This window comes from Phycodurus eques, chromosome 1 (assembly GCF_024500275.1).
Source record: "Phycodurus eques isolate BA_2022a chromosome 1, UOR_Pequ_1.1, whole genome shotgun sequence".
Taxonomy (NCBI): Eukaryota; Metazoa; Chordata; class Actinopteri; order Syngnathiformes; family Syngnathidae; genus Phycodurus; species Phycodurus eques.
Genome location: NC_084525.1, coordinates 9,922,893 through 9,948,707, shown reverse-complemented (window position 1 = coordinate 9,948,707; position 25,815 = coordinate 9,922,893). Strand labels below are relative to the sequence as shown.

The 25,815-nt window shown below is 39.7% G+C and overlaps 2 protein-coding genes across 4 annotated transcripts; one reads left to right on the top strand and one right to left on the bottom strand.

The window, feature by feature from the left end:
* Positions 1-508: 508 nt before the first annotated feature.
* idh3g (isocitrate dehydrogenase (NAD(+)) 3 non-catalytic subunit gamma) lies at positions 509-10,749 on the bottom strand. The gene is made up of 14 exons (XM_061676312.1): positions 10,695-10,749; positions 10,454-10,546; positions 10,222-10,269; positions 9,993-10,004; positions 9,368-9,465; positions 9,166-9,281; positions 6,610-6,670; positions 6,384-6,516; positions 5,992-6,125; positions 5,825-5,927; positions 3,428-3,574; positions 3,232-3,326; positions 3,093-3,153; positions 509-2,941 (listed from the first exon to the last, which is right to left on the bottom strand). The coding sequence occupies exons 2-14, from the start codon at positions 10,532-10,534 to the stop codon at positions 2,840-2,842; spliced, it is 1,191 nt and encodes a 396-aa protein (XP_061532296.1). The 5' UTR covers positions 10,535-10,546; positions 10,695-10,749; the 3' UTR covers positions 509-2,839.
* A 38-nt stretch (positions 10,750-10,787) lies between these two features.
* fam3a (FAM3 metabolism regulating signaling molecule A) lies at positions 10,788-22,171 on the top strand. Of its 3 annotated transcripts, none has more exons than XM_061676334.1 (10): positions 10,788-11,046; positions 12,366-12,399; positions 12,488-12,595; positions 15,925-15,948; positions 17,319-17,445; positions 17,723-17,781; positions 17,862-17,912; positions 18,046-18,130; positions 18,503-18,629; positions 20,874-22,171. In XM_061676334.1, exons 2-10 carry the CDS (start codon positions 12,372-12,374, stop codon positions 20,970-20,972), a joined length of 708 nt encoding a protein of 235 aa, XP_061532318.1. In that variant the 5' UTR covers positions 10,788-11,046; positions 12,366-12,371; the 3' UTR covers positions 20,973-22,171. The 3 variants fall into 3 exon arrangements, with proteins under 3 accessions (XP_061532318.1, XP_061532308.1, XP_061532327.1); XM_061676324.1 differs by having other exon boundaries at positions 12,363-12,399; XM_061676343.1 differs by lacking the exons at positions 17,319-17,445; positions 17,723-17,781 and having other exon boundaries at positions 12,363-12,399.
* The last annotated feature ends 3,644 nt before the right edge of the window (positions 22,172-25,815 follow it).

Here is a 25,815-nt window from a genome sequence, read left to right as displayed (position 1 = left end):
GCCTGTGTGAGGAGCCTCTTGCAAAAAGCACAAAAAAATAAATCAATGATTCAAAATGATATAGAGAGAAGACATTTTATGGGCCAAAAGAGTGTCTCTGTGGAGTGAGTTACTGACATGAATGAAAGGGAGTCTAAGAGCCAGCTGGCCGAGGCTGGACCACACGAGGTAGCGCTCTCCATAACGCTCATTGTGGATTTCATTGGATGAGCAAATGTAGTCTAAAATGTGAAGAAGGTAATGGCTCTGTGCTGACACTTTACCACCACCACCACACACACACACACACACGAGCACAGAAGTCACCATACACTCATAACGTTTTGTACAATACAGTGGTGCCTTGAGATACAAGTGACTCGACTTACAGGTTTTTCAAGATATGAACCGTCCTTTGGCGGATTATTTGCTTTGAAATTTGAGAAAAGTTTGAAGAATGAGCGCTGTTTGGTGGCAGTGAACTCAACTTATATCAGATGGTGGAAAAAACACACTCAAACACAAAAAAGACACTTCAAGCTGTTTATTGCTATTCCCACTTGAAGTTTACAGATAATTATTGTACATATTGTTTATTGAAACCAACCACATATATTTGCATTGAAAAAGTCTGTTTAGCTTAATGCTAACAAACAATACAAAACACCACAGACGGGGTAACGGTTATTTGAACACAAACGGTGGAGCAACACATGTAGACAGATACTATACAGTAATACTCACAGGCATAGATTTGTAATCCTCTGTGACGAAAGACTAAATGCGGCTTACAGAGTAATTTGTGACCTTCTCTGTGTATTCTGCATGTCTGTGTCATACTGTCCGCAGGTGGCAAAGGCGGACACACCAGAAGGAGAAGCACAATTTCCATTTAATTGAAGCAAAAAAAAAAATGTGGTGAAGATAGTTTCATTCTTTATATTCTTTTTAATTGTGTTGTTACTGTATGTTTTTATAAGGTACCATGTTATACGGTGCTATATTGTTCTTATTGAAAAAGCCTCACAAAAAATGCTTTTTGGGGGGAGGCTGGAACACACACTTTCATTTCATTTCAATTGGGAAAGATGATTTGAGATAAAAGTATTTTGAGTTACGAACGTGGTCACAGAACCAATTTAAATCATATCTCAAGGCAGCACCGTACTGCACTCTAAGAAGTGAGGAAAAGGTCAGACTGTTTTAACTGCACTAATGGATGCTTCAGGTTTTACCTTGTGACTTTACTTAAGTGCTTCATTTAATTCTAAATGAAGATAAAAACAAGGATGCCAAATTTAGTCGTACTTGGTTTGCATCCAGGGGCCATTATTCATAGTACTGTAACCCGATTGAGATCAGAAATGGCACATTATGTTTAAACAAGCTGTCTGCCAGTCTTGCATTCTTAGTCGCCTGACACATACACTCATGCACACACAGATCCAGTCATTGTGTCATCTTCCACACGATATGTGTGTGTGTGTGTGTGTGTGTGTGTGTGTGAGAGAGAGAGAGTCTCTTCTGTGAAGCCTACTATAGGCAGTTTTCCTCAAGAGTTGTTGGCGACTCTACAAGGATCTTCTGCCCTCTAGCGACAAAATGGAAATATAGCAACTTGCAAAGGCCAATTTGCTCGAAATTACAGGGGTGGCAAGCTGTTGCTCATTTGAATTTTAAAACGAATAGATGGGGCAGCTCATTTGTAGATTATGTCAAAACATTTTTTATGTGTATGTACAATTGTTTATTTTAATAATAATAAAATTAAGTCATCATTAATAATAATTTTCATTATTTATAATTAACCAATTATTCAATCAAATGTTGCAAAATTAAATGTAGATGTATAATTTTTTTCATCTTGTATTTTGTTTTTTTACAATAAATTATTTCATCAGATAAATGAAAAAAAAAATTAATACAACAAATAGAAGACTCTTGATTGGTGGGTCGGATTAAAGAACATACTTTCATCCTTTGCCAGGTAAACAGATTTACCTTTTTTTTAACAGTATGCATGTTTTAGTGTACAGTCATGCAAAATTACAGTCCATATTCATTACAGACAAAAAGCTTGTAATTGTGTGTTTATACAGCATACAGAACATGAAATTAGTTCATGCGGTCGATATGATGTAGCCATACAAGATAGAAGAGTATATAACATATACAGTATAGTAGACCTTTGTATCAGAGTTACAGCACAGTAGGAAGTCAATAATTGCACAGCATGGTCAAATGAAAGTTGTATGATATATAATTGTTCTTTTGCCATCTTTAGCTACATAATGAATAGGCCTCACTCACAATAGTAGCATATAATGTTTGCATTTTTGTTAATAAGCCTTACAGCAGCATACCATTATTTTACTGATAAGTAAGCAACCAAGTAACCAAGTACATTGCTTACCTTGGGGCAAACAAGGGCGTGCTTACTGATTTTTGAAAGATTCCAATAACTATATGCACTCTATCTAGAATCTGCATTAGCGGGATTAATTTGTATATTTCCCTTCAACGGCTGTGGATAATGGTTGTCACTTGTGCAGGTGCCTTAAGCCTATCACATATCCATAATTGATTTGTAAATAGAATAAATATATCCCAAACTTAAAAGTGCTTCTCATTGAATTCAACAGAGTGCCTCCAGGAAAGAATCAGACCTCTGTGCTGTTCTGTGATTTACCAATCGGTACTGTACAGTAATGTAACTAGGAATGGGATGATATCAGTTAGCATCAGAATGTCTTCATCGTGAGAAACAAACAGTTGGAAAAAATAACCATTCTGAGGTTAATAATACAAAATGACCAAGATACTGTATGTGTGTGAGTGCCATCAGTGGTGCTTTTGACCTTTACATCTCAGCCGTGTGTTGTCCTTTACTCTGGATGATTCGCATGATGGACTGAACCACTTCTGATGTGGTGCCCTGACCGCCAATATCCGCTGTATGCAACTGAATGATTAAAGAATTTTTTTTTAAATGAGAGCGAGAGAGAGAGCGAGAGAGAGAGAGTGAGCGAGAGAGAGAGAGAGAGAGAGAGAATAACATTGCATTAAAAGGACGGCGCAGTGAAGGACAGGCCTGTCAGTGAAGCAGGACTCACCCGGGTTTCATTCATGGTTGTGAGCACTGCATTCCGGATCAAAGTTGCATAATCATAAAGCCTGGATGCATGCAAAAAAAGGAAGAGCAGAGTCAGAACAGTTGCACAGCAGATGGGGGCACAAAGTGTGTAGATGTACTTAAGATGGTCAAGCATCATGCAGCTGGCGAGCAGCAGGGCAGTGGGGTTCGCTATGTTCCTGTTTGCAATACTCTTTCCTGTGTTCCTTGTGGCCTGGGGAAAAAAAGATCATAATAATCTTATCTTGCAAACACAATTTATGCAATTTCCATCCTCGTAAAAGGGAAGAGTCCTCGTCATTACACAACACTCACCGTTTCAAAGACTGCATAGTCACGGCCGTAATTGGCTCCGGGCACTAGGCCGGGCCCCCCCACCAGGCCAGCGCACACGTTGCTCACCACATTGCCGTAAAGGTTGGGCATCACCATCACATCAAACTGTTGAGGCTTTGACACCAGCTGAACAAAAACAGTGAGATGGATGGTCACATGCTAAACTTGAGGCAAATTAGGTCTAGGATTTTAAGAATTGTTTTTTAAAGCTCTTACTAGTCATAATCCCTCTGATTCATCATGCAGTATTTGCCTTTGAGCCATCCAGAACTTTCCAGTCTTAAATATTTTATCAGTCCCTAATGTTAGAATAAAAAGCTCAAGGGGATGCATCCTTTAATATAGTATCCAACACGCCTGTGCAACACTCTTCCTGAAGATCTGAGAGCAGCTGCTTATTGACATTTTTAAAGGCAAACTTAAAATTACCTTTTTTTAGCTTGTAGTTTTTACTATAATCTTTCCTCTTAATTATATACAGTGCTGTGAAAAAGTATTGGCCCCCTTCTCTTCTTCTATTTTTACATAGTTTCCCCACTTTAATGTTTAAGATCATCAAACAAATGTAAATATCAGACAAATATAACCCAACTGAATTTAAAATGCTGTTTTTAAATGGTGATTTCATTTATTAAGAAAAAAACCCGATTCAAAGTTAAAGTTAGCTTAAACCTAAAACTGGTTGGACCATTCTTAGCAGCAACAACTGAATTCAAGTATTTTCTGTAACTGGCAATGAGTCTTTCACATCTCTGTGGAGATATTTTGGGCCATTCTTCCTTGCAGAATAGTTTTAATTCAGCAAAAATTGAGGCTTTCCAAGCATGAATGGCCATGCAACTGCATTTCAATGATTCAATTCCGGACTTTGACTAGGCCACTCCAAAACCTTCATTTTGTTTTTTTAAGCCATTCAGAAGTTGACTGGCAGGTATGTTTTGGATCGCTATCCTGCTGCAGAACCCAAGTGCGCTTCAGCTTGAAGTCACAAACTGATGGCTGAACATTCTCCTTCAGGATTTTCTGTTAAAGTGCAGAATTCATGGTTCCATCGATCACAGCACGTTGTCCAGGTCCTGAAGGGGAAAAGCAGCCCATGACGTTCTTTTTCTGGAATGCTGTGCTACATTTACGCCAGCTGTAACGAGACAAACACCTTCCAAAAAGCTCAACTTTCATCTCATCAGTCCATATAATATTCTCCCAAAAGTCTTGGGAATCATTCAGGTGTGTTTTTGCAAAAGTAAGACAAGCCTTTATGTTCTTTTTGGTCAGCGGTGGTTTTCGACTTGGAACTCTGCCATGGATGCCATTTTTGCCCAGTCTCTTCCTTAATGTTGTGTCATGAACACTGGCCTTAACTGAGGAAAGGGAGGCCTGCAGTTCTTTGGAAGTTGTCCTGAGTTCCTTTGTGGGTTCCTTGATGAGTCATTGCTGTTCTCTTGGGGTAATCTTTACAGGCCGGCCACTCCTAGGAAGGTTCACTACTGTTCCATAATTTCTCCATTTGAGGTTAATCGCTCTCCCTAATGTTCGCTGGAATCCTTAAGCTTTAGAAATGGCTTTGAAACCTTTTGCAGACTGATCGCTGTCAAGTACTTTATTTCTTGGTTGTTCTTGAATTTGTTTGTATCATGTCAGGGGTTCTGTTTAAGTGATTTGCTGTGGAGTTTGCATGTTCTCCCCGTCCCTGCATGGGTTTTCTCTGGGTACTCCGGCTTCCTCCCACATCCCAAAAACATGCATGTAGGTTAATTGAAGACTCTAAATTGCCCATAGATGTGAACGTGAGTGTGAATAGTTGTTTGTTTATATGTGCCCTGTGATTGGATGGCGACCAGTTCAGTCAATCGATCGCTTTTTTATTTCCTAATTTTTCGGGAGTTTAAAACAATGTCACCGAGCTGTTCTGTAAATTGAGGCATCCAGCAAAGACGCATTTTCTGGGTGTAGCCATCGTTAGCTTGCTAACTGCAAGCTGGAGTAGTAAATGGGCCTTGTTATGGAAGCTGAGCGCAGCCAACTGACAACTGAGCGCAGCCAAACGACATGACGTCACTTTGTCCTTAAATAGTAGGGGAGGGAACTTAGAAAGTATACGCCCCTGCCCTGTGATGTCACAAGGCTGTGTTTTAGCTCCGCCCACAGTCAGGATAATTCAAACAGTGAAAAAGATCCTTAAGCTATATCTAAACAATTTAGATGTATATTTTTATAGTCTTTGCATATGTTTTCAGCACGTATCTTCAAACATACTTGATTTATTTAGAAACAAAATGGATATCTCCTTAAAGCCCATTTAAAATCAGGAATTCTGATATTTATGAGAAAAATCTGAGATTTTATTATAAACATTCTCTCTGCACATGTTCTTACCTGCATGGTGGTGTTGTCTACAATCATGCTGTCAAACGTGATGTCGGGGTACCCAGAGGCCACCTCTTTGCAACACTGCAAGAACAAGCCATCGCCCAGCTTCCTGTTGGCGCGGAACAATTAGCCACACAATACTACTTACGAGGAGAGAGGAGCACACAACCTACATAATGTTGGCCTTGTGGACAGCGGTGACCCTGCGTCGCCCCTTCTCTCTGGCCAGCCGGAAAGCATATTCCGCGATTCGGAGAGAATTGTTCCTGGTGATTATTTTAAGAGACTCCACGACCCCAGAAACGCTCTAAAAGAAGCCAGAGCACAGATTGATGCATTAAGTAGGGATGGATGTGCACAGTTATCAGTTAATTGTTGCTTAAGAGTTCTAACAACCACTGCAATCTCTATCATGGAAATGTGCTCAAATGCCGTAAAAGAAAGCACTGTGAGTAACAACAAAGGCAACCAGACAAACAGAGAACACAAGATGGTATATGGTGAACCTTTCCAGCAAACCCGTACCAGGCTACAGGAGGGAGAATGTGAGAAATGGACATCAAACCTCATGTTCCAGACTGCTGTACTCTCCCTCAGTGTTCTCCCGGATGATCATGATGTCGATGTTCTTGTGGCGAGTCTGGACGCCTGGGAGGGACTGGCAGTGCATGACATTGGCATACAGGTCCAAGCTTGTGCTGGTGACACATTATGTGCAGGAAACTATTACACAATTGAAAAGTGTGTGTTGGGGATGGGGGGGGGGAATTCATCTTAAAACTAAAACTTACCGAAGAAGATTATTTCTGGATTTGACAGAGGGGGGCATGGTATGTTTGGTTTCTATGTTACCTGTCAAGAGAATTAAGCATTAAGCATACAGTCATCATTAAACTAAATTATCACATGACTTGTCATACATTATTCAATGTTAATTACCTCAGACAAGGAAGTCATGCTGTGCAACAGCCTTTGTACATATCAAGCTAGATTTTTATTTTTTTTCCAATGATAGCACGGTACTGTATATTTTAATTAAGGTCAGGTGAGAATGCAAATGTTTGTGTACAGCATTCTTATCTACTAGACATTTACAACATTGGACATGCTTGCATGGACAATTTTTTTTGACATGTAAAAGAAGAAAGATTATATTGAATATCATAATTATAATGTTTTTATAAAGTATAAAGTAATTATACAGTGATTCCTTGAGATACAAGTGTAATTGCTTCCCTGACCACACTCGTAATTCAAAACACTATTATCTCAAATTCCCCACTGAAATGAAAATCCCATAAATCTGTTCCAGCTATCCATCCATCCATTTTCTGAGCCACTTCTCCTCACTAGGGTCGCGGGTGTGCTGGAGCCTATCCCAGCTGTCATCGGGCAGGAGGCGGGGTACACCCTGAACTGGTTGCCAGCCAATTGGAGGGCACATAGAAACAAACAACCAGTTGCACTCACAGACATGCAATTTAGAGTCTCCAATCAATGCATGTTTTTGGGATGTGGGAGGAAACTGGAGTGCCTGGAGAAAACCCACGCAGGCACGGGGAGAACATGCAAACTCCACACAGGCGGGGCCGGGGATTGAACCCGGGTCCTCAGAACTGTGAGGCTGACGCTCTAACCAGTCGGCCGCCGTGCCGCTGTTCCAGCTACCCTCCAAAACAAAATTCTAATTTGTTTTTAATAAGACAAATAACACCCTATAATATGGTACTTTATAAAGCCATACATTAATAACGTGATGACATTGAATGTAAAAAATGTAATAGTTATTAATTTACTGTGATTGTGTGGCTCCTTCTGGTTTGCGTGCCTTGGTCAACCGTGGGCAGTATAATACAGACAAACAGATAAAGACGGTCACTCCTCAGTAAGCTGCAGTAATATTGGTTGTTTTTCACAAAGGATAAAAAATATGTCTGTGAGTATTGTTATATTGTCTGTCTAACAGACAGCATTTGTTAAAATATCCATTACTTGAAGGGTTAACCATCGCAAGACAGATGCTATTCTCGTTAGCCCATCTATGGCATTTTGCATTGCTTTTTAGCATTAGATTAAGCGGACTTTCCTAAGGCAAAGCTATGAGGTTGTTTTAAATAATCAATTATGGTTAATTTGACAGTAAACTTCAAATCGGTGTGGTATTAAACAGCTTGAACCCTCTTTTTGGAAGAATTGTTCACTATCTGCCAAACTGCTGCTTGTTGTAAAGTGAGTTGAGTTCACTGCCACCATACAGCATCCGTATTTCAGTTTTTCTCACAAATTAAAAAAAACAGCGCATAATCTTGAAAAAGGTCACTCGTATCTCAAGGCACCACTTTATCTGGAAACGATCTTTTCAAAATATTTTGCCATCTTGTGTAATTGTTGTCTAAATGGGATCCATTTTTGTCTAAATGACATCCGTTCAACAAATTCCTTTGAACTCAAAATGTGGTGAGGTAATGAAGAGTTAACAGTGTACAATAAAAAACAGCTCTGACCGGATTGCACATTTTGGTAGAAATTTGTATTTCACATCCCAGGGTGGATTTACATGTCATAGCATCATAAAAAGAAAAACACAAAAACCTGTTAAATTGGATATCATTAAGTAGAACTCAGGCCTCTTCCAAGTGTGGATAAAAACCTGACATGAGAGTTAGACCAAGCCAACTAAATGTCACGTAAAGTTTAATATTTGTGCTATTCATCCATTATTGTTTACGTCTGTGTTGTCACTTCCTGCTGTTGTTTACGTGAATTCTGGGATGTATGTGCATGCAGGTTGTTTCGTGTGTTCATAAAATGTAAACAGTGATGTTGGATAAGGAGGATAACTTGAAAAGACTAAATATGTACAGTACCTGCATAGCAGCACTAGATATACAGTATACACAGAATTGGGCAGTGTAAATGTACATTGATGTTCTTCTTGATCCTCCATCCATCCATCCATTTTCTGAGCCGCTTCTCCTCACTAGGGCGTGCTGGAGCCTATCCCAGCTATCATCGGGCAGGAGGCGGGGTACACCCTGAACTGGTTGCCAGCCAATCGCAGGGCACATACAAACGAACAACCATTCGCACTCACATTCACACCTACAGGCAATTTACAGTCGCCAATTAACCTACCATGCATGTTTTTGGGATGTGGGAGGAAACCGGAGTGCCCGGAGAAAACCCACGCAGGCACGGGGAGAACATGCAAACTCCACACAGGCGGGGCCGGGAATCGAACCCTGGTCCTCAGAACTGTGAGGCAGATGCTCTAACAAGTCGTCCACCATGGCCCTCTTCTTGGTCTTCTTCCTTTAAAATTAAAGATGATGGAGAAAATGACTCACCTTTGAGGGCAACGCCATTTCGTCGAATGGCAGTGATGGCGTTGTTGATATCATCTTCAGTCTCCAAGGCTGAGTTGACTTGTACCACCTCGAAGTCCATGGGTACGCAGCTGAACCTACAGACAAAACACAAAGTGAACAAACATCATGTGGAATGGAATGCGTTGTAATTCTTTTCCCTCTCAATTTCAGTCTGACCAACCTGAACACTTCCCTGACGTGACTAAACAGCTCTGGACCGATTCCATCTCCAGGTATGAGGGTGACAGTATGTCTGCCGCCATATTTTGCTGGAGGAGGCTGTAACATTGGTATTTAGATACAACAAATTGTGACTTTTAACATCAAAACTGATCTCCTACGAACATTGTACCAGCTCTGTTATCATATAATGTCGCATGTATTATCGGTCTGATTCTCCAATTCAACTACAGGCATATGATCATGCATGAATTGACTTTGGTTTGCTTAACTTAGAGGCTCTCAGACTGAAATTGTTCATATACACTGTCATTTATTAAAGACATGTTTTTTTTTTTTTTTTTGTTTTTTTTTAAAGATTGGTATTTTTTGTCCCTCAAAATGATAGCAGACTGGAAAATATTACCAAGAGTCATGATTTGCGGTAGAAATTTCAAGAGAGTTGTTAAAAATAAAAATAAACAATGTGCAACTTTCTTTTCTTTTTTTTTACAGAACATATCAGGTTTGCCATTTTATTTGTGAATTTTAAAAGTACCAAATAATTATTTCTCAATGCCATGTTGACATTTTAAATATGTATTTTATAATGTGACGCATTGTAGTGTGTAATCGCATATACTCACAATGTTATCTCCCTTTGGATGCAGACAGGCAGCAAGGAAAGCAAATGCAACATTAGAAAAACAGATCCAATTTATGATAAATAGGATAGTATATATTCATGCATTGTTAAGTAAAAGCCATCCATATTGCAGACAGATTTAATAACTGACATGGTATTTCAAGTGAAACCATACTGAGAAGCAAGAAAAGCTACCACGTGTTCAGACTAACACACTTAAAGCCACTCACAGTCAACACCGACTTATTCTTGTGAGTTGTGACAGTGGTTCCAAATACCTGAAGGATACAATAATAATAACAAAGTTATCGTTTGACAGGAAAAAAAATAATGTTGATTATTAGCTTACTGATTTTAACTCATTTGACCTTGTGCCACGATAATGGCAATAAAAACAAATTTTACTCAGAACCCACCCACAATCGTTTCGGGCGTTTTTTAAAGAAGCGTTTATAGTCTTACTTTCAACGTATTTCCGGCAAATCCAGCCCGAAAAGGTTTGAATATATTGGACATGGAGAGTGCGGCACAGTGGACAGCCATCTTGGGTTTGTACTAGCAACAAGAAGATATATATTTTTTTAAATATTTATTTATATTTTTGGTGTATTGTGTATTTGTCTTTATTTATTATTTGTTAAATGGAACACTGAGGGTCCAGTTGATATTGTTGTTATTTAATGGCTAAAAAACAAAAACGTACTTTTATGGATTATTTCGATGGACTGCGGAAGTGAGGAGACGATTTGCCGACCAACCCTGTAACGTTCTTTGGCGCAGGCTCAGTACAGTCTGTCCAATATTTCCGGAAGATAACCGACATGAGTTCTTATTCATCAGCCGCGTTTCCCCCCACCCGAATTTGACGAAAACGAAGTAACGTGTGTGTAAATTACGCCTTCCCTGGAGCAGCTGCGCTTGACAAACGGCCCAATGATGGAACTGCGAAAAAAGTAGTTGAACTTCTTGGCTAACGAATCTTCTTGTTCGCTCTTTCCAGCTAAATCGAGGGCGACGAGAGGAAGCAACACTTGACTGAAGCGAGGAAACGGCAGGTAAACTGTAATGACATGCATTAATAATGGTCTGCAATCATGATTAGTTTGCCTTATGTCGCCAATGTTTGGAGTTTCAATCAACTATTGTTGACACCCTGGGACCCGTACTTCACTATTGTGGAAAAGTCGCGACCTACTTTTATGAAAGTGATGAACAATAACCAAAATGTATTGTTCAGAAAGTCTTTTAGCATATACATATTTACGTACTTCGCATGCTTACATTTTGCAAGTCCCTTTCACAGCACCTTATTAAAAAACTGAGGATGAACATGACAACTGCATTTTACAGAAATTAAAATACTATCATTAAATAACACAATTGCACCAAACACGGCCACTAAATCTCGCTTATCTTTGCAGTGATCGCTTCTTTTTAGGAAAGTGCTTCATCAGCAGCTCGTCTTCTTCTTTTTTTTAGGAAATAAAGGATGCAAACAAGTGCCACCATTTAACAGTCTAAATTATGCAATAGGCATACCAATAGCATTTGTTGAGAGACTGTTTAAATCTCTCTGGAAGTTGCTTTGCACTGCACTAGTTTGGAATAAGAATGTCTTTGTCATTGCAACAGGTATGACGGAATTGAAATTTTATAGTTTAATTTCAATCTGCACTGTTGATTGCATGTCATAGGTAACCTCGAAACGTTGTGTACCGTTGTACAGTAAATAGAGGAAGCCCTCTAATTTATAATAATTGGATCCCGGCCCACCAGTTGAGAGTCACTGCTGCAGATGACACTTAACTGCAAATTTATAGATAATTTGACTCACAGCGGTCACCTAATGCCTAGATCAGACTACAGGATTTTAGCCCCGATATTGGCCCGACTAGCTATCGCGGGGGATTTCCCAGAACGGGGTTGACACATTTTGTCGGGAATGACATAATCCACAATCAACGATTTGGCCCTACGATGCCAAAATGAAAAGTCTAGTATGTTTTAATTTTTTGTGATATCATCCCTAGTGAAGATCAGCAGTACAGAAAATGGATGGATGGATCTTCCGTGCAGTGTGACATATCTTTTTTTTTTTTTCCCTCTCTATTCACTTTTATTACAAACTGGAAGACCAGCAGAGCAGTGAAGGGGGCGAGGGGGACGCGATTAGACCGTAAACCAGCACTGATGTGTCAGGACCCGGCCCAGGGCCCGCCCCACCATACCTGGTGTCAATTTATTAACTAATTATGAATGAATAGTTGTTATTAATTGTTATTTCAATATCAATCAAAATAATTGTGATTATTATTCTTGCGTTTGGACAAGCCCCTGTATAAAATGTACCTTGTATTTTTTTCCACCATAGCAGCAGTCTATGAGACAGCAAATCATGAGATTAACAGGTAGGTTTCGATTTTACACCACTTTTGGATCGGTGGCACCCTCAATTAAATTTTGTCCTGAGCGGTTCTATTTCGTTTCTCTTTACAGGCCCCATGCGAGCTGTGGCAGTGCTTCTCCTGGTGGGACTCACGTGGCTGCTGGCAAGCACTTTGTTTGGAGGGGAAAGCGTGTCTTTTGTGCGCCATTTCCTCAATAGTAAGTATCGCGGCGATACCATTATTACTTTTTGCAGTGATCAACTCAAACAATGACAACATTTGATCAAGACACTATTGCCGTTTTTTATCTGAAATCTTATCTTGGAAATTGAAGTATATGTTCCATACAATATTAGATTAAGTAAATTTTGTTTCATTATTGTCAGAACTGCACTGCATCCTATTGAGAGGCCATTATTAATGTATAAGGGGCAACATATTAAAAACCCCTCTTAGTATGATGAAATGCAGTTATAAACACCTTTACTAACCATTACCACAATAATAGCATATCTGTAGATTCATCTCTGACAGCATTATTTTCTCTGTCAAGGCAACATTTCTGTTACAGCAACGACGTGTGATGAGGTTCATGGCTTGTGAGGCACTGACATTAGCATCAGATTGACATGCATTAGCCATACTCGAACGCATTATACATGGAAAAAATTACACTAACTTTTAAAGCTACCTTTTAGGTAAAATGTGCATTTAATCTTGTTTGTTTTTAAACATTTATTTAGGTAATTTGTTTTGTTTTATGTACTATAGCCTACATCATTGAATATTTATTTTTTCTTTTCAAGATATAAGCGCAGTATGTTGAAGGTGCACATAGGTGCCTATATTTTACTGTTGCTCATGATGGTGGTACTTGAAGAGCTAAGTATATTTGTCTTAAGGTGGTACTTGGGATAAAATGTTTGAGTACCACTGTGTTAGTCCTGACTATGGAAAAATTGGAGTGCATATTGTACGTGTTGAAAAACATTGTGTTAGAGACATGAGGAGAGGGAGAGAAACAAGCTCTTGTCAATACAACCCTCCTCAAGTCATTGAGGGATAGGGCAATATGAGGTGACATGAGGCTGCTCGCTGCGTACTTCGTGTCATGTATTTGAGCAGGAAATAGGCATATTAAGCTATTTTGACTATGAAATCATGGACATGGATTTGAAGGGAGGATTCTTATAAATACAGACCACTAACGAACAAAAATATTGTAAATAAATTCTGTCCTACACTGCATTCCAAATTTCAATGCAAATCATATTTTTCTATGGTTTTCCTAAATAGTCAAAGCAAATGACAGCATAATTTTCATGTAATCAACTGTTAGAGTGTAGCTGGAATATTTTTAAACAAACCTTCCAATGACGACAGTAATTATAAAAAATAAAATACAAAAAAAAGCTTAAAAAGCGCCTTTCCAAATTACTACGCACAAAAGGGTTTCAATTCATTTTATAGGTTTTAAAGACCTGAAAATAGTCATTAGTTGAACTCGAAGCATTAGAGGCCATATTTTCCGAAATCATAAGCTATGTCAAACAAAAACATCTTAACGGGTCAAGTTACATTTGAAACCTCATTTGGTAGCAGCTGCACAATTCTAACATCCATTGAGCTTGTGTATTTTGAGAGTTTGTGCTTGAATTTATTTGGAGGAGGTCCAAATGGCCTCCAAGGGCTGTTGTTTGGATGTTAACTCCCTCCCACCGTTATAGATCTCTTGCTTGAGGATGCTCCAAAGGTTCTCAACAGTCTTGAGGTCAGGGGAGGATTGGGGCCACACCATAAGGTTCTCTCCTTTTATGCCCATATCAGCCAGTGAAGCAGGGGGATTCCTTTCAGCATGAGATTGTTCACTGATGAGTGCTGTGTAAACCTGGACCGTCCAGACGGATGTGGTAGTGGATAGTTGGTGGATGGCAACCATGTCCTAACAAGGCTGTGACATCTGTAGGGAGGTGGTGGATTCATGTTTTGGGCCAGATTCATGGACAGAGAGCTGGTCGTACCCTTTAGGGTACCTGAAGGTGTGGGGAAAATCATGCAGCGTTTCTGACTAACCACTTTCCTCCATCGTACAAAAACAAGAACTGTGCTGTCTGTAACAAAATCATCTTTAGGAATCTCATGCTGCGAGGAATATCTCTGTGTCGTTGGCTGTTAAAAGGAAATAAACTCATGGTGTGGCCCCTATCCTTTCCTGATCTTTACCCTGCTGAGAACCTTTGGTGCATCCTCAAGCAAAATATTTATGAGGGTCGAAGGCAGTTGTAAAAGCTCTATAAGGGTGGGAGGCAGTTCATATCCAAACAGCAGCTTTATGAGGCTATTCTGACATCCTTCAAAATAATTTAAACCAGAAACTTAAAAAGACAAATTTAAAAAAGTTTCATGGATGTAAGAATTGTGAAGTTGCTATCAACTAAGGCAGGGCTGTCAAACTAATTTTTGTCACGGGCAGTTATGGTTCCACTCGAAGGGCCGTTCTGGCTGCAAACCCATATGATTGCCTCATATTATTACATATACACAAATTAATGGATAATTACTTTTGAAATCAGAAGCCAGTAAAAACTGTTTGTTCAACTACATTATTAATAAATTTTATTTTAAAAGGGGGGTTTGTAACAAAAAAATGCTTGCAATATCAACATTTTAAAAAGTGAATCAGATTTGCAATTTAGTTATTTTTAGCAAGAAACAAAGTCGATGCACACTCGCGGGCCACATAAAATGACGTGGTGGGCCGGATCTGGCCCCTGGGCCACCAGTTTGACATCTGTGAAGTAAAGGGTCCTATGTTAAAATGTAACTTGACCTGTTAGATGTTTTTGAGTGAAATAACTTTAGATTTTGGTAATTGACCTTATAATGCTGCAAATTAAACATACTGTGTGACTATTTTAAGTTCTTTAAACCTATAAAATGTCAAGGAACTCTGTTGTGTGTAATAGTTTGGAACAGTGCATTTTGTTTTATTTTTTTTAGTACTGTTATCATTGGAAAGCTTGTTCAAAAACATTACAACTACATTCTAACAGTTGATAACTTGAAAATTATGCTGACTGTTATTTGCGCTGACTATGAAAATAGAGTTTGCATGTTCTCCCCGTGCCTGTGTGGGATTTCTCCGGGCACTCCGGTTTCCTCCCACATCCCAAAACATGCGTGGTAGGTTGATTGAAGACTCTAAATTGCCCGTAGGTGTGAATGTGTGCGCGAATGGTTGTTTGTTTATATGTGCCCTGCGATAGCCTGGCGACCAGTTCGGGGTGAACCCCGCCTCTCGCCCAAAGATAGCTGGGATAGGCTCCAGCACGCCCGCGACCCTTGTGAGGATAAAGCGGTACAGACAGATAAATATATTTACATAAAAAATCAGAACACAGTGTATTACTGCCTTCAGCAATTCCACATCATTGTGCGAATGTACCCAATACAATTTCCAGTGTGTGTTGAAAGAAAAATGGAACTATGCTCCGTCTTATCAGGGAGTTTTTCATGTTAGTTATTTTTATTTTTTTTCTTTTCCAGGTGCAAGTCAGGAACCAACAGCTGGTACGTATATACGGAATAATAACAAATTATTATTGGGGTCCCTTTTAACACCCAGGTTGGTGACAGATGTGGAAAAGAGGATTTTTTTTTTGACCAGAGAAGGTGATACTGGTGATGGTGGAACTGCAGAGTTGGTGAAGTGTGCCAATTAGGATGGCTTCTGTTTCGTAACTGTTCAGCTGAAGGAAGTTGAGTTTCATCCATGCATTTTATCTCCTCCACGCTGGTGGTCAGTGTGGATATTGGCAGGGGAGGAGAAGAAGTGAGGTTTGTCTTTATATATAGGTGTGTGTCATCAGCACTACAGTGGTAGAATACTCCTTGTTTGCTGATGACATTTCCCAGGAGGAGCATGAGGTTAGGGCCCAAACCAAGCCCTGAGGGACACCGTAGGTTACTTTGTGGGTGTGGGATTTTGCTTTGCCCAGGGTGATGTGCTCAGTTCTATCAGTCAGATATGAGATGACCCAATGCGGTATTACAAGTGGTGGAGGAGGATAGTGTGAGCTATTGTATCAAAAGCAGCTATTAACTCCAGGATGAGTAGTGATGGGGATCAAGTGTCCGGAGGTTGTTGTTGACCCAGTTTCAGTGCTATGGCCAGGGCAGAAACCAGACAGAAACTTATCAAAAATATTATTTTTGAGATGATCCTGAAGTTGTGCTGCAACTGTTTCTTTTTCCAGAGCCTTTGACAGAAATGGAAGGTGGGAAATGGACCTGTAGTTGGAGAGGACTTCTGTATCCGGGGTCAGTTTTAATTCCAGGATGGTATGGTTTATGATCTTGGTTATGAGTAGAGATATTGCAGGGATGTTGAAGGCACAGGGTCCAGTGGACAGATGGACGACTTCATATTTGTAATGACATCCTCCGCACCTTCTTGCAAGACATCTTCGAAGGAGCATAGAGATTTGGCTGTTGTGAATGTGGGGCAGGATAGCAGTGGTGGAGAGGTGGGAGCGGATGTTGTCAAGTTTTTGTTTGGGGAAAAAACGTGCATGTTTTCCTCTCCTCTGTGGCCTCAGAGTAGAGAAGAGAAGGTAAAATGATCAAAATTTAGGTTGAGGGAGTCCATTAGTAAAAAAAAAAAAGAAATCGGCGACGAAGTGACATGAGGGGTGTTTGCATGAATATTTAAATCTCCCAGGATCATGGTATTGGCTGAGGTAGTATAGTGTTGTGAGGAGATCAGACATTTCCATGAAGACAGATTTGGGTTTGAGGGGCTGGTAGATGATGAGAACAGCCATGGGAGAAATTGGGTTTACATTTAAATGAAAGCAGCGGGATTGGATACAGCTCCCTTTTAATCTCCAGTAAATAACATTCTGATAAAGCTTTCCCCCCTGCCCCCCCTTTTTTTTTAGCTGAAGTTCGACCACGGAGATATAAATGTGGCCTTTCAGCGGCGTGCCCCCCCAAACATCTGGCTTTCCGCCTGGTATCTGGGGCTGCCAATGTCATTGGGCCCAAAATCTGTCTGGAGGATAAGATGTGAGATTTGGTGCTCATTGTTTCCTTTGTCCCCCCTGTCATCTCACTTTGATTTTATTTTGTTTCACATTATTTGCCACACCCCACCCCCTTTTCTGTGCTATATACTTACTATATATAGTTTCTTCTCATCTGTCCCTCATTCCTTTGGATCGCTATCAAGTGTTTTTATCTTTTCTATATTAGTAGTTTTATTTCCTAAAATTTTTGTGTGGCTTTGTAAAGTGTGAGCAAAGGAATTGTTTTGCTTCAACGCCGCTATCATACTGACTCACAGGTTAATAAGCAGCGTGAAGAACAACGTTGGCAGAGGATTAAACATCGCTTTGGTGAATGGTACACTGAACTTTTTTTCTGCTGTGCTGTATTTAACTCCTGACAGTCATTTTCAAACACACTTTTTTGTTTCATTTCAGGGGTCACAGGTGAACCTCTAGAAACAAAGACCTTTGACATGTGGGCAGGAGGTAATACAAATTTACATTAACCAAATGATTCAACTTGTGGGGTGTTCCAACTTCAAGTTACCACTAAATATTGTATCAGGTTGAAATTGCTCCTAAAAAAAGAAGTAACAGCTTGTGTGATGTTTGTCTTCAGATGTTTCCGACCTATTGAAATATCTGCGGCCACTACATGAGGGAACGCTGGTGTTTGTGGCCTCCTTTGATGATCCTGCTACAAAGTAACAAGCCATTATACTGTATTTCATCATGACCAGTAAAACATAAATGTTTAATTACACTTGCCAATGGTTTTAATTGTTAGTAGAATCTGTCACTGTTTAAATTATTTTGTGTCACACCCTTTTGTAGTACACAGTGGAGTGCCCCAGGGATCCATTTTAGTCCCCATCAATTTTTTTACACTCCCCACTGCTTTAAGTTCTGCCAACTAAGCAGCTAATGAAACAATAATTCGAAATGATAAACTCCATTAACACTGAAGAGCTACATTAAAAATCTAATTCCTGTTTCATACTGCATCTCACCACAGCCCCCTTCTTTAAAAATAAAAAAATGAATAAAAAAGTAAACATGTTTTTCGCCATCACCAGGTTGAATGCTGAGTCTCGGCGACTGTTTGAGGAGCTTGGGAGCACTGCTGTCAAGGAGCTAGCTTTTCGGGACAGCTGGGTGTTTGTTGGTGCCAAGGGCATTGAGAATAAGAGTCCATTTGAGCAGGTACTTTAAAAACCACGTGTTAGTACTGGCATTGCATTTATACACATAAATGTATGTTAGCACTGTGACAAGTTTTCTCAAAAATGACAGTCTGTCAAAATGCTTAATCTGTTTGGAATGGAAACTTCAATTTCAGTACAACGCACAAGGATTTTGAAAAGCAGATGATGGGTTCTGGAGAAATCCGTGATATGTGGAATGTCATGTGACCAAACCCGGAAAGCGGGTTGGCTGATTTCCTATGTATGCTGCTAACAAGCATGACTACGGTTTGATGACATGATTTTATTTTTATTTATTTATATTTTTTTTTCAGATGAACTTGCTAAAATATTTTCTTTATTTCTGGTGTCTTATGAAAAAAGTTAAATCCATGTATGTTATTTAAATACAGCATACAAATACTGGATGATATGATATATGTTAGACTTTACACCAGCAATGTCAATGCAAATTTTGTGATTGGCTGTATTGTCATAATTCGGTTGTTGATTGGATCGGCAAATTAAGAGATTACAGCCAAAGCAATCTCGTTTACTTCAGGGAAATTCAGCACTGCTGTTGTGTATGAGTGAATCCGATGGATAGTCAGTATTTTAGAACTGTCGCGTGTGTTTTGAGTGGTAACTGTTGCAGAAGGTAGAAGTTCCACATCCTCAGCCACCAAATCACAAATCTAATAGCATACGCGTTAGATATGTGATTGACGTGGTAAGAAGTCTGAAAATCATTTTATTTTCATCAAGAATACTAGCTACAAAACATTTCTTCATTGAATTGTAGCATCATTAGTTAAGACAACGAACTGCTAATGTCGGCGTAATCACGTCAAAAGCTGTCTTCGCTAGGTGGAAGTTTGGCCTACGCACATTCAGCCACCCGGTAGCTCGAGTTTCCCCTCTCCCCCCACCGAAAAAAAACAAAACACACCTTCAAGAGTAAAACTGTATAACTGTCTTTTTTTTTTAACATATCTCCTCGACCCTTTCGTTTCCTCAGTTACTCAGAGAAACCCTTCCCCGATTGACTGACAAGTTTCAGTTACAAATATCCACCAATAAGCTTGTACGGGCCAAACTTCTGAGGGTTTCTCCAAGTCAACGTGTCAAAATTACAAATTATTTCAAATGGCGTCACTTGCCTTAAAAACTCCACTTAACGCAAATGGAACAATATTTGTGAGACGAGTAGTGTAGTCAGTACAGTAGGTTATGTACTTTAGTAAACGTTTTTTTTTTTTTTTGTGAATGTATTTGTTATGGAGGATTTTAGACATTCAAAGTGCTCAGTCCAAGTTTTTAGAAAATTCCACAATGATGGTGGCCTCTAATCATCGCAGGGACTTATCATATTGCTAATATGAGACAGACAGAGAGAGACGCACACGGAGAGAGACAGACACATATTTCATAGATGACATTGGTGTCCTGCTTTTTCCACTACCCTTTTCTCCCTTTAAGAGTGCCACTATACCAGTGTAACTCCTAATATTAGTACTCTGGTTTGGAAACTCACAATTAAATACACATAAAGCTAAGTATGTATACAGATATACAGTGTGTGTATGTATGTATATATATATATATATATGTGTGTGTGTGTGTATGTGTATATATATATATATATATATATATATATATATATATATACACACACACACACTGTATATAGGGATATATAGATCATGTATGTATATAAATCAGTCAAGAAAAAAAGATTCATTAACTTAGATTTTTTTTTAATAACATTTTTATTTATTATGGGCCTTTTCATTGATGCCGTAGCAGATTGTAAAGCTGCATGGAATGAAAATCGGTAAAAGTTACCCATTAAAGAGTGTGGTTGGTTGGATAGCAATCAACGCCATGCCCGCAACTAGTCAATCGATGACACTCACAACAGACATGGGTTAAGTTTTGGTTGTGGATGTGACTTGCAGTTTTATTAATGAGTACATTGATCCATCTTGCTTTTCAATACGCTGCAACATCATGAAATATATATAAGGCCGTTAAACAAATAATGGTCTTGAAATGATTAATTAAATGGGTTAATGTAAATTACAAGTTGATTAGTTAATGGACAATGTATTTAATTCACATTTTAATTATCAATTTCATTTGGCACAAAAAAAAACTTACCATACATTGGGACTCTGTATTCAAGCAGTTGGTGTGTTGTCGGTGACAAACCTCATCTCCATGTAAATGACATTAGATCTGTTTTGTTTGTCATTCCCACTAGCGGATGAAGAACAGTAAGAGCAGCAACAAATACGAAGGTTGGCCCGAGTCACTGGAGATGGATGGCTGTATTCCCTTACGGCCGCCCGTGGAAGTTTAATTCAGGCCTTTGCGGAAAGCAGTTTCATTACACCAGAACAACCAACTGACATACTGATTGATTGAAAGCCAAAGAGCTACTCTTTGACCACCCTGTTTAAGTCACACACATGGAGATCTTGGTCTTGGGACCTGATATAGAAATGACTAAATGTGGAAGTGGTTGTGAAAGATTTTTTTTTTCTAGTAATATAAAATCAATCTATATGCAATGTTGTAAAAGGGAAATTTGAAGGGTGACTGATGTAACAGTGAAGTTGGAGTCTGTCTTCCTTCAAGAGAAAGTGATACTTCTCCCTGCCTGAAAGTTCAAACACACTCTATAAAGTTGCACCACATCCTCAAGTTCTTCACTTTTCAGCCGTTTCATGAAGGGTAAACATTTGCAGTTCTGCCGAAGTTCAAAAGTAAATGCTGTGTTTTATATTAAAGTTGAAATAGTTTGTTTAATGCCATGACAAATATTTATATAAAATCGTATGCATATACTAGAAGCAGCAGTTTGTTACATTAGAAGAGGGGTGTCAAACTTTATTTTTATTTTATTTTTTTGGTCTCGGGCCGAACCAGAGTATTAGTATATTAGTACTCTGGCCAAACCAGAGTACTAATATTAGGAGTTACACTGGTATAGTGGCAGTGAAACCATATAAATGTTTACTCATCACCAAAAAAATCTTACCATTACACAACAAATTGAGGGATAACTAGTTTTGAAATCAGAAGACAAGGATAATGGTTTGTTCAAGTATTGTTTAAGTTACTGTAGAAGAAGGGTTTGGTAACAGAAAAATGCAATATCTCAATATTATTGTTTATTGTTTTGACAATTTGGAATTTGGGTACAGATTTTAGCAAAAATCACGGAAGTTGACGAGCATGATTTGCTTTCGCGGACCACATAAAATTATGTGGCGGGCTGCATCTGGCCCGGGGGCCTTGAGTTTGACACCTATGCCTTAGAAAATGACGTACAAAATATGCCAGTGTTTATCGACATTGCTTGTCAGTTTAGTCCAACAGTATGCAAAACAGGAGCTTTGCTATCTAGGTACCATGTAAGACTGCTCAAGTTTTTAATAATATCCAATGCTGGTTGATATATGTCCAGAGTGCTTTGTTGGAAAATGTTGTGTGTATGGTTGTATGTTTGATGTGAATGAACTATTTAAGTGCATCAAAATAAAATTATTATCTTGATGCATTTGCTACGTGAGATTTTTATACAAAGCTTTGTGCGTGTGTCAAAAGTTACTTCTGAGTAATGAAAATTATACAAATAAAATGCATTTGAAACGCAATACAATCAAGCATATTAGAATAAATGAAAATAACCACCAATGGACAGAAATTGACAGCGGATAAAGTTAAGACTTAAGTTTGCAAGTGCTCCTGGGTAGCCTTGTATAGCATGTAGCGTAATTAGCAGATACTGTAGAGTGCCACCAACCTGTTTTAATGGCTTCAGTCTGTTGAAAAAATTGGATCAGGAGAGTGATTTTTTTTTTAGGGATGGAAAGTAATCAGAATCATCTTTATTTGCCAAGTATGTCCAAAACACACAAGGAATTTGTCTCCGGTAGTTGGAGCCGCTCTAGTACAACAGACAGTCAATTTACAGAACACTTTGGAGACAAAGACATTGACAAAAAACAATTGTGCAAAAAGATGCAGAGTCCTCTAGTACTTAGAGCAGTTCGAATGACTAATATTGCAATAGACCGGTGCAATGACCATTCTGCAAGGGGCGCTGAGATTTCAAAGAGTGTATGCGGTTAAAAGTGACGAGTAGTGCGATCATCTGGGACAATGTTGGTTGTGCAAATGTTACAGATACTCCTCAAACAGTGTGCAAATGGAGCAGATGCTACTCTGGCATGAGTGGCCAGTATATGCAAATAGTGCAGCATGGCGAGACAACTACAGTGAGTGCACGAGTAATACATAATTGGCCCCACAGAAATGTGACAACGAACTCAAGTCAAAAAATTGCCAGCTTGTTGTAATGGAATTATAGGTTAGGTGTTTAAGAAGTTGATCGCAAGAGGGAAGACGCTGTTGGAATGTCTACTAGTTCTAGTTTGCATTGATCGGTAGCGCCTACCTGAGGGAAGGAGCTGGAAGAGCTGGTGACCGGGGTGCGGAGGGTCCGAGAGGATTTTGCACACCTTTGTCTTAGTTCTGGGAGCGTGCAAGTCCTCAATGGTGGATAGGGGGGTACCGACAATACTTTCAGCAGTTTTGATTGTCCGTTGCAGTCGGAGTTTGTCCTTTTTTGTAGCAGCACCGAACCAGACTGATGGAAGAACACAGGACTGATTTGATTACCGCTGTGTAGAACTGTCTCAGCAGCTCCGGTGGGAGGCCGTGCTTTCTCAGAAGCCGCAGGAAGTACATCCTCTGCTGGGCCTTTTTGAGGACGGAGTTGATGTTCAGGTCCTGAGAGATTGTAATTCCCAGGAACTTGAAGGTCACAAGGCAGCTGGACAACGTGAGGGGCAGCTGTGGCAAAGGATGCCTCCTGAAGTCCACGATCATCTCTACAGTCTTGAGCGTGTTCAGCTCCAGGTTGTGTCGGCCGCACCACAGCTCCAGCCGCTCCGCTTCCTGTCGATATGCAGACTCGTCACCGTCCTCGATGAGGCCGATGACAGTTGTGTCATCTGCAAACTTCAGGAGTTTGACAGTCGGGTTCGCTGAGGTGCAGTCGTTCGTGTAGAGAGAGAAGAGCAGCGGAGAGAGGACACAACCTTGGGGCGCCCCAGTGCTGATGCTGCGTGTGGATGAGGTGGCCTCCCCCAGCCTGACCTGCTGTGTCCTGCCCGTCAGAAAGCTGTAAATCCACTGGCAGATGGCAGGTGAGACGCTGAGCTGGAGAAGCTTGGATGAAAGGAGTTCAGGGATGATGGTGTTGAACGCTGAGCTGAAGTCCACGAACAGGATCCTCGCGTAGGTCCCTGCACTGTCGAGGTGTTCTCGGATGAACTGCAGTCCCATAAAGAGGACAATTTACTTAACTTATAGGCCTAGTGTTCTGCCCATGATTGTTTATCTGATTGATGTGTCGTGTTAAGTTGTTTAGTGTCAGTTATTGATAGGACCTTTCATTTCACACACAAACGGACAAAATTGTTGGTACCACTCTGTTAATGAAAGAAAACCCCACAGTGGTCACAGAAATAACTTAATCTGACAAAAGTAATACTGTAAATACAAATTTCATGAAAATCAGACATTGCTTTTGGATTGTGGTTCTACTAAATTATTTTTTTAAAAACTCATGAAACAGGCCTGGACAAAAATGATGGTACCTTTAACGTAATATATTGTTCCACAACCTTTTGAGGCAATCACTGCAATCAAACAATTTTTATAACTTTCAATGACACTTCTGCACCTCAGGTATTTTCATTGACCTCTCATTTCACACATAACACAGACAAAATGTTTGTACCACTCTGTTAATGAAAGGAAAACCCACAGTGGTCACAGAAATAACTTAAATCTGACAAAAGTAATACCGTAAATACAAATTTCATGAAAATCAGCAATGAAAATCAGTTGGATTGTGGTTCAACTGAATATTTTTTTTTAAAAACTCATGAAACAGGCCTGGATAAAAATGATGGTACCCTTAAGGTAATATATTATTCCACAACCTTTTGAGGCAATCACTGCAATCAAACAACTTTCAATGACACTTCTGCACCTCTCAGGTATTTTTGGCCCACTCTTCATGAGCAAACTGCTCCAGTTGTCTCAGGTTTGAAGGGTGCTTTCTCCAGCTGGCATGTTTCAGCTCCTTCCACAGATGGTCAATAGGATTTATATCAGGGCTCATGGAAGGTCACTTCAGAATTGTCCAATGTTTTGCTCTTAGCCATTCTTGGGTGTATTTAACTGTGTTTTGGGTCATTATCTTGTCACAAGACCCATGACCTGCGACTACTAAGACCAAGCTTTCTGACACTTTGCAGTGCATTTCTCTCTAGAATGTCTTGAGATTTCATTGATTTCACAGATTCAAGACATCCTATCCCAGATATAGCAAAGCATCCCCAGAACATAAGAGAGCCTCCTTCATGTTTCACAGTAGGGAGAGTGTTCTTGTCTTGGTATGCTTCATTTTTGTGTCTGTACGACCAGCTGTGCCTTGTCAAAAAGTTCCAGTTTTGTCTCATCTGTCCATAGGACATGCCCCCATGTGGCTTGTCAACATGCAGTTTGGCAAATTACAGTCTCACTTTTTATGATTTATTTTCAGCAGTGGTGTCCTTCCTGGTCATCTCCCATGAAGTCCACTTTGGCTCAAACGACAACAGATGGTGCAATCTGACACTGATGTACCTTGACCTTGGAGTTCACCTTTAATTTCTTTTCAGGTTGTTCTGGCTGTTGTTGCCGTTTGCGTTATCCATCTCTTCAATTTGTCATCAACTTTCCTCCTGAAGCCATGTCGAGGGAGGTTGGCTACAGTCCCATGGATCTTAACATTTCTGAATAATATGTGCATGCGACAGTAGTCACAGGAATATCAAGCTGCTTGGAGATGGTCTAATAATCTTTACCTTTAATATGCTTGCCAATAATTGTATTTCTCATCTCCTGAGACCAACTCTCTCCTTCGCTCTCTCTGGTCCATGTTTATTGTGGTACACACAATGTCACCAAACAGCACAGTGATTACTTGTCACCCTTTAAATAGGGCGACTAAATGATTAAACTAAATTGAATGTTTGAAGACATATCCATTTCATCCATCCATTTTCAACACCGCTCATCCTGGTTAGGGTCACGAGGTACTGGAGCCTATCCCAGCTGACTTCATGCGAAAGGCAAGACTA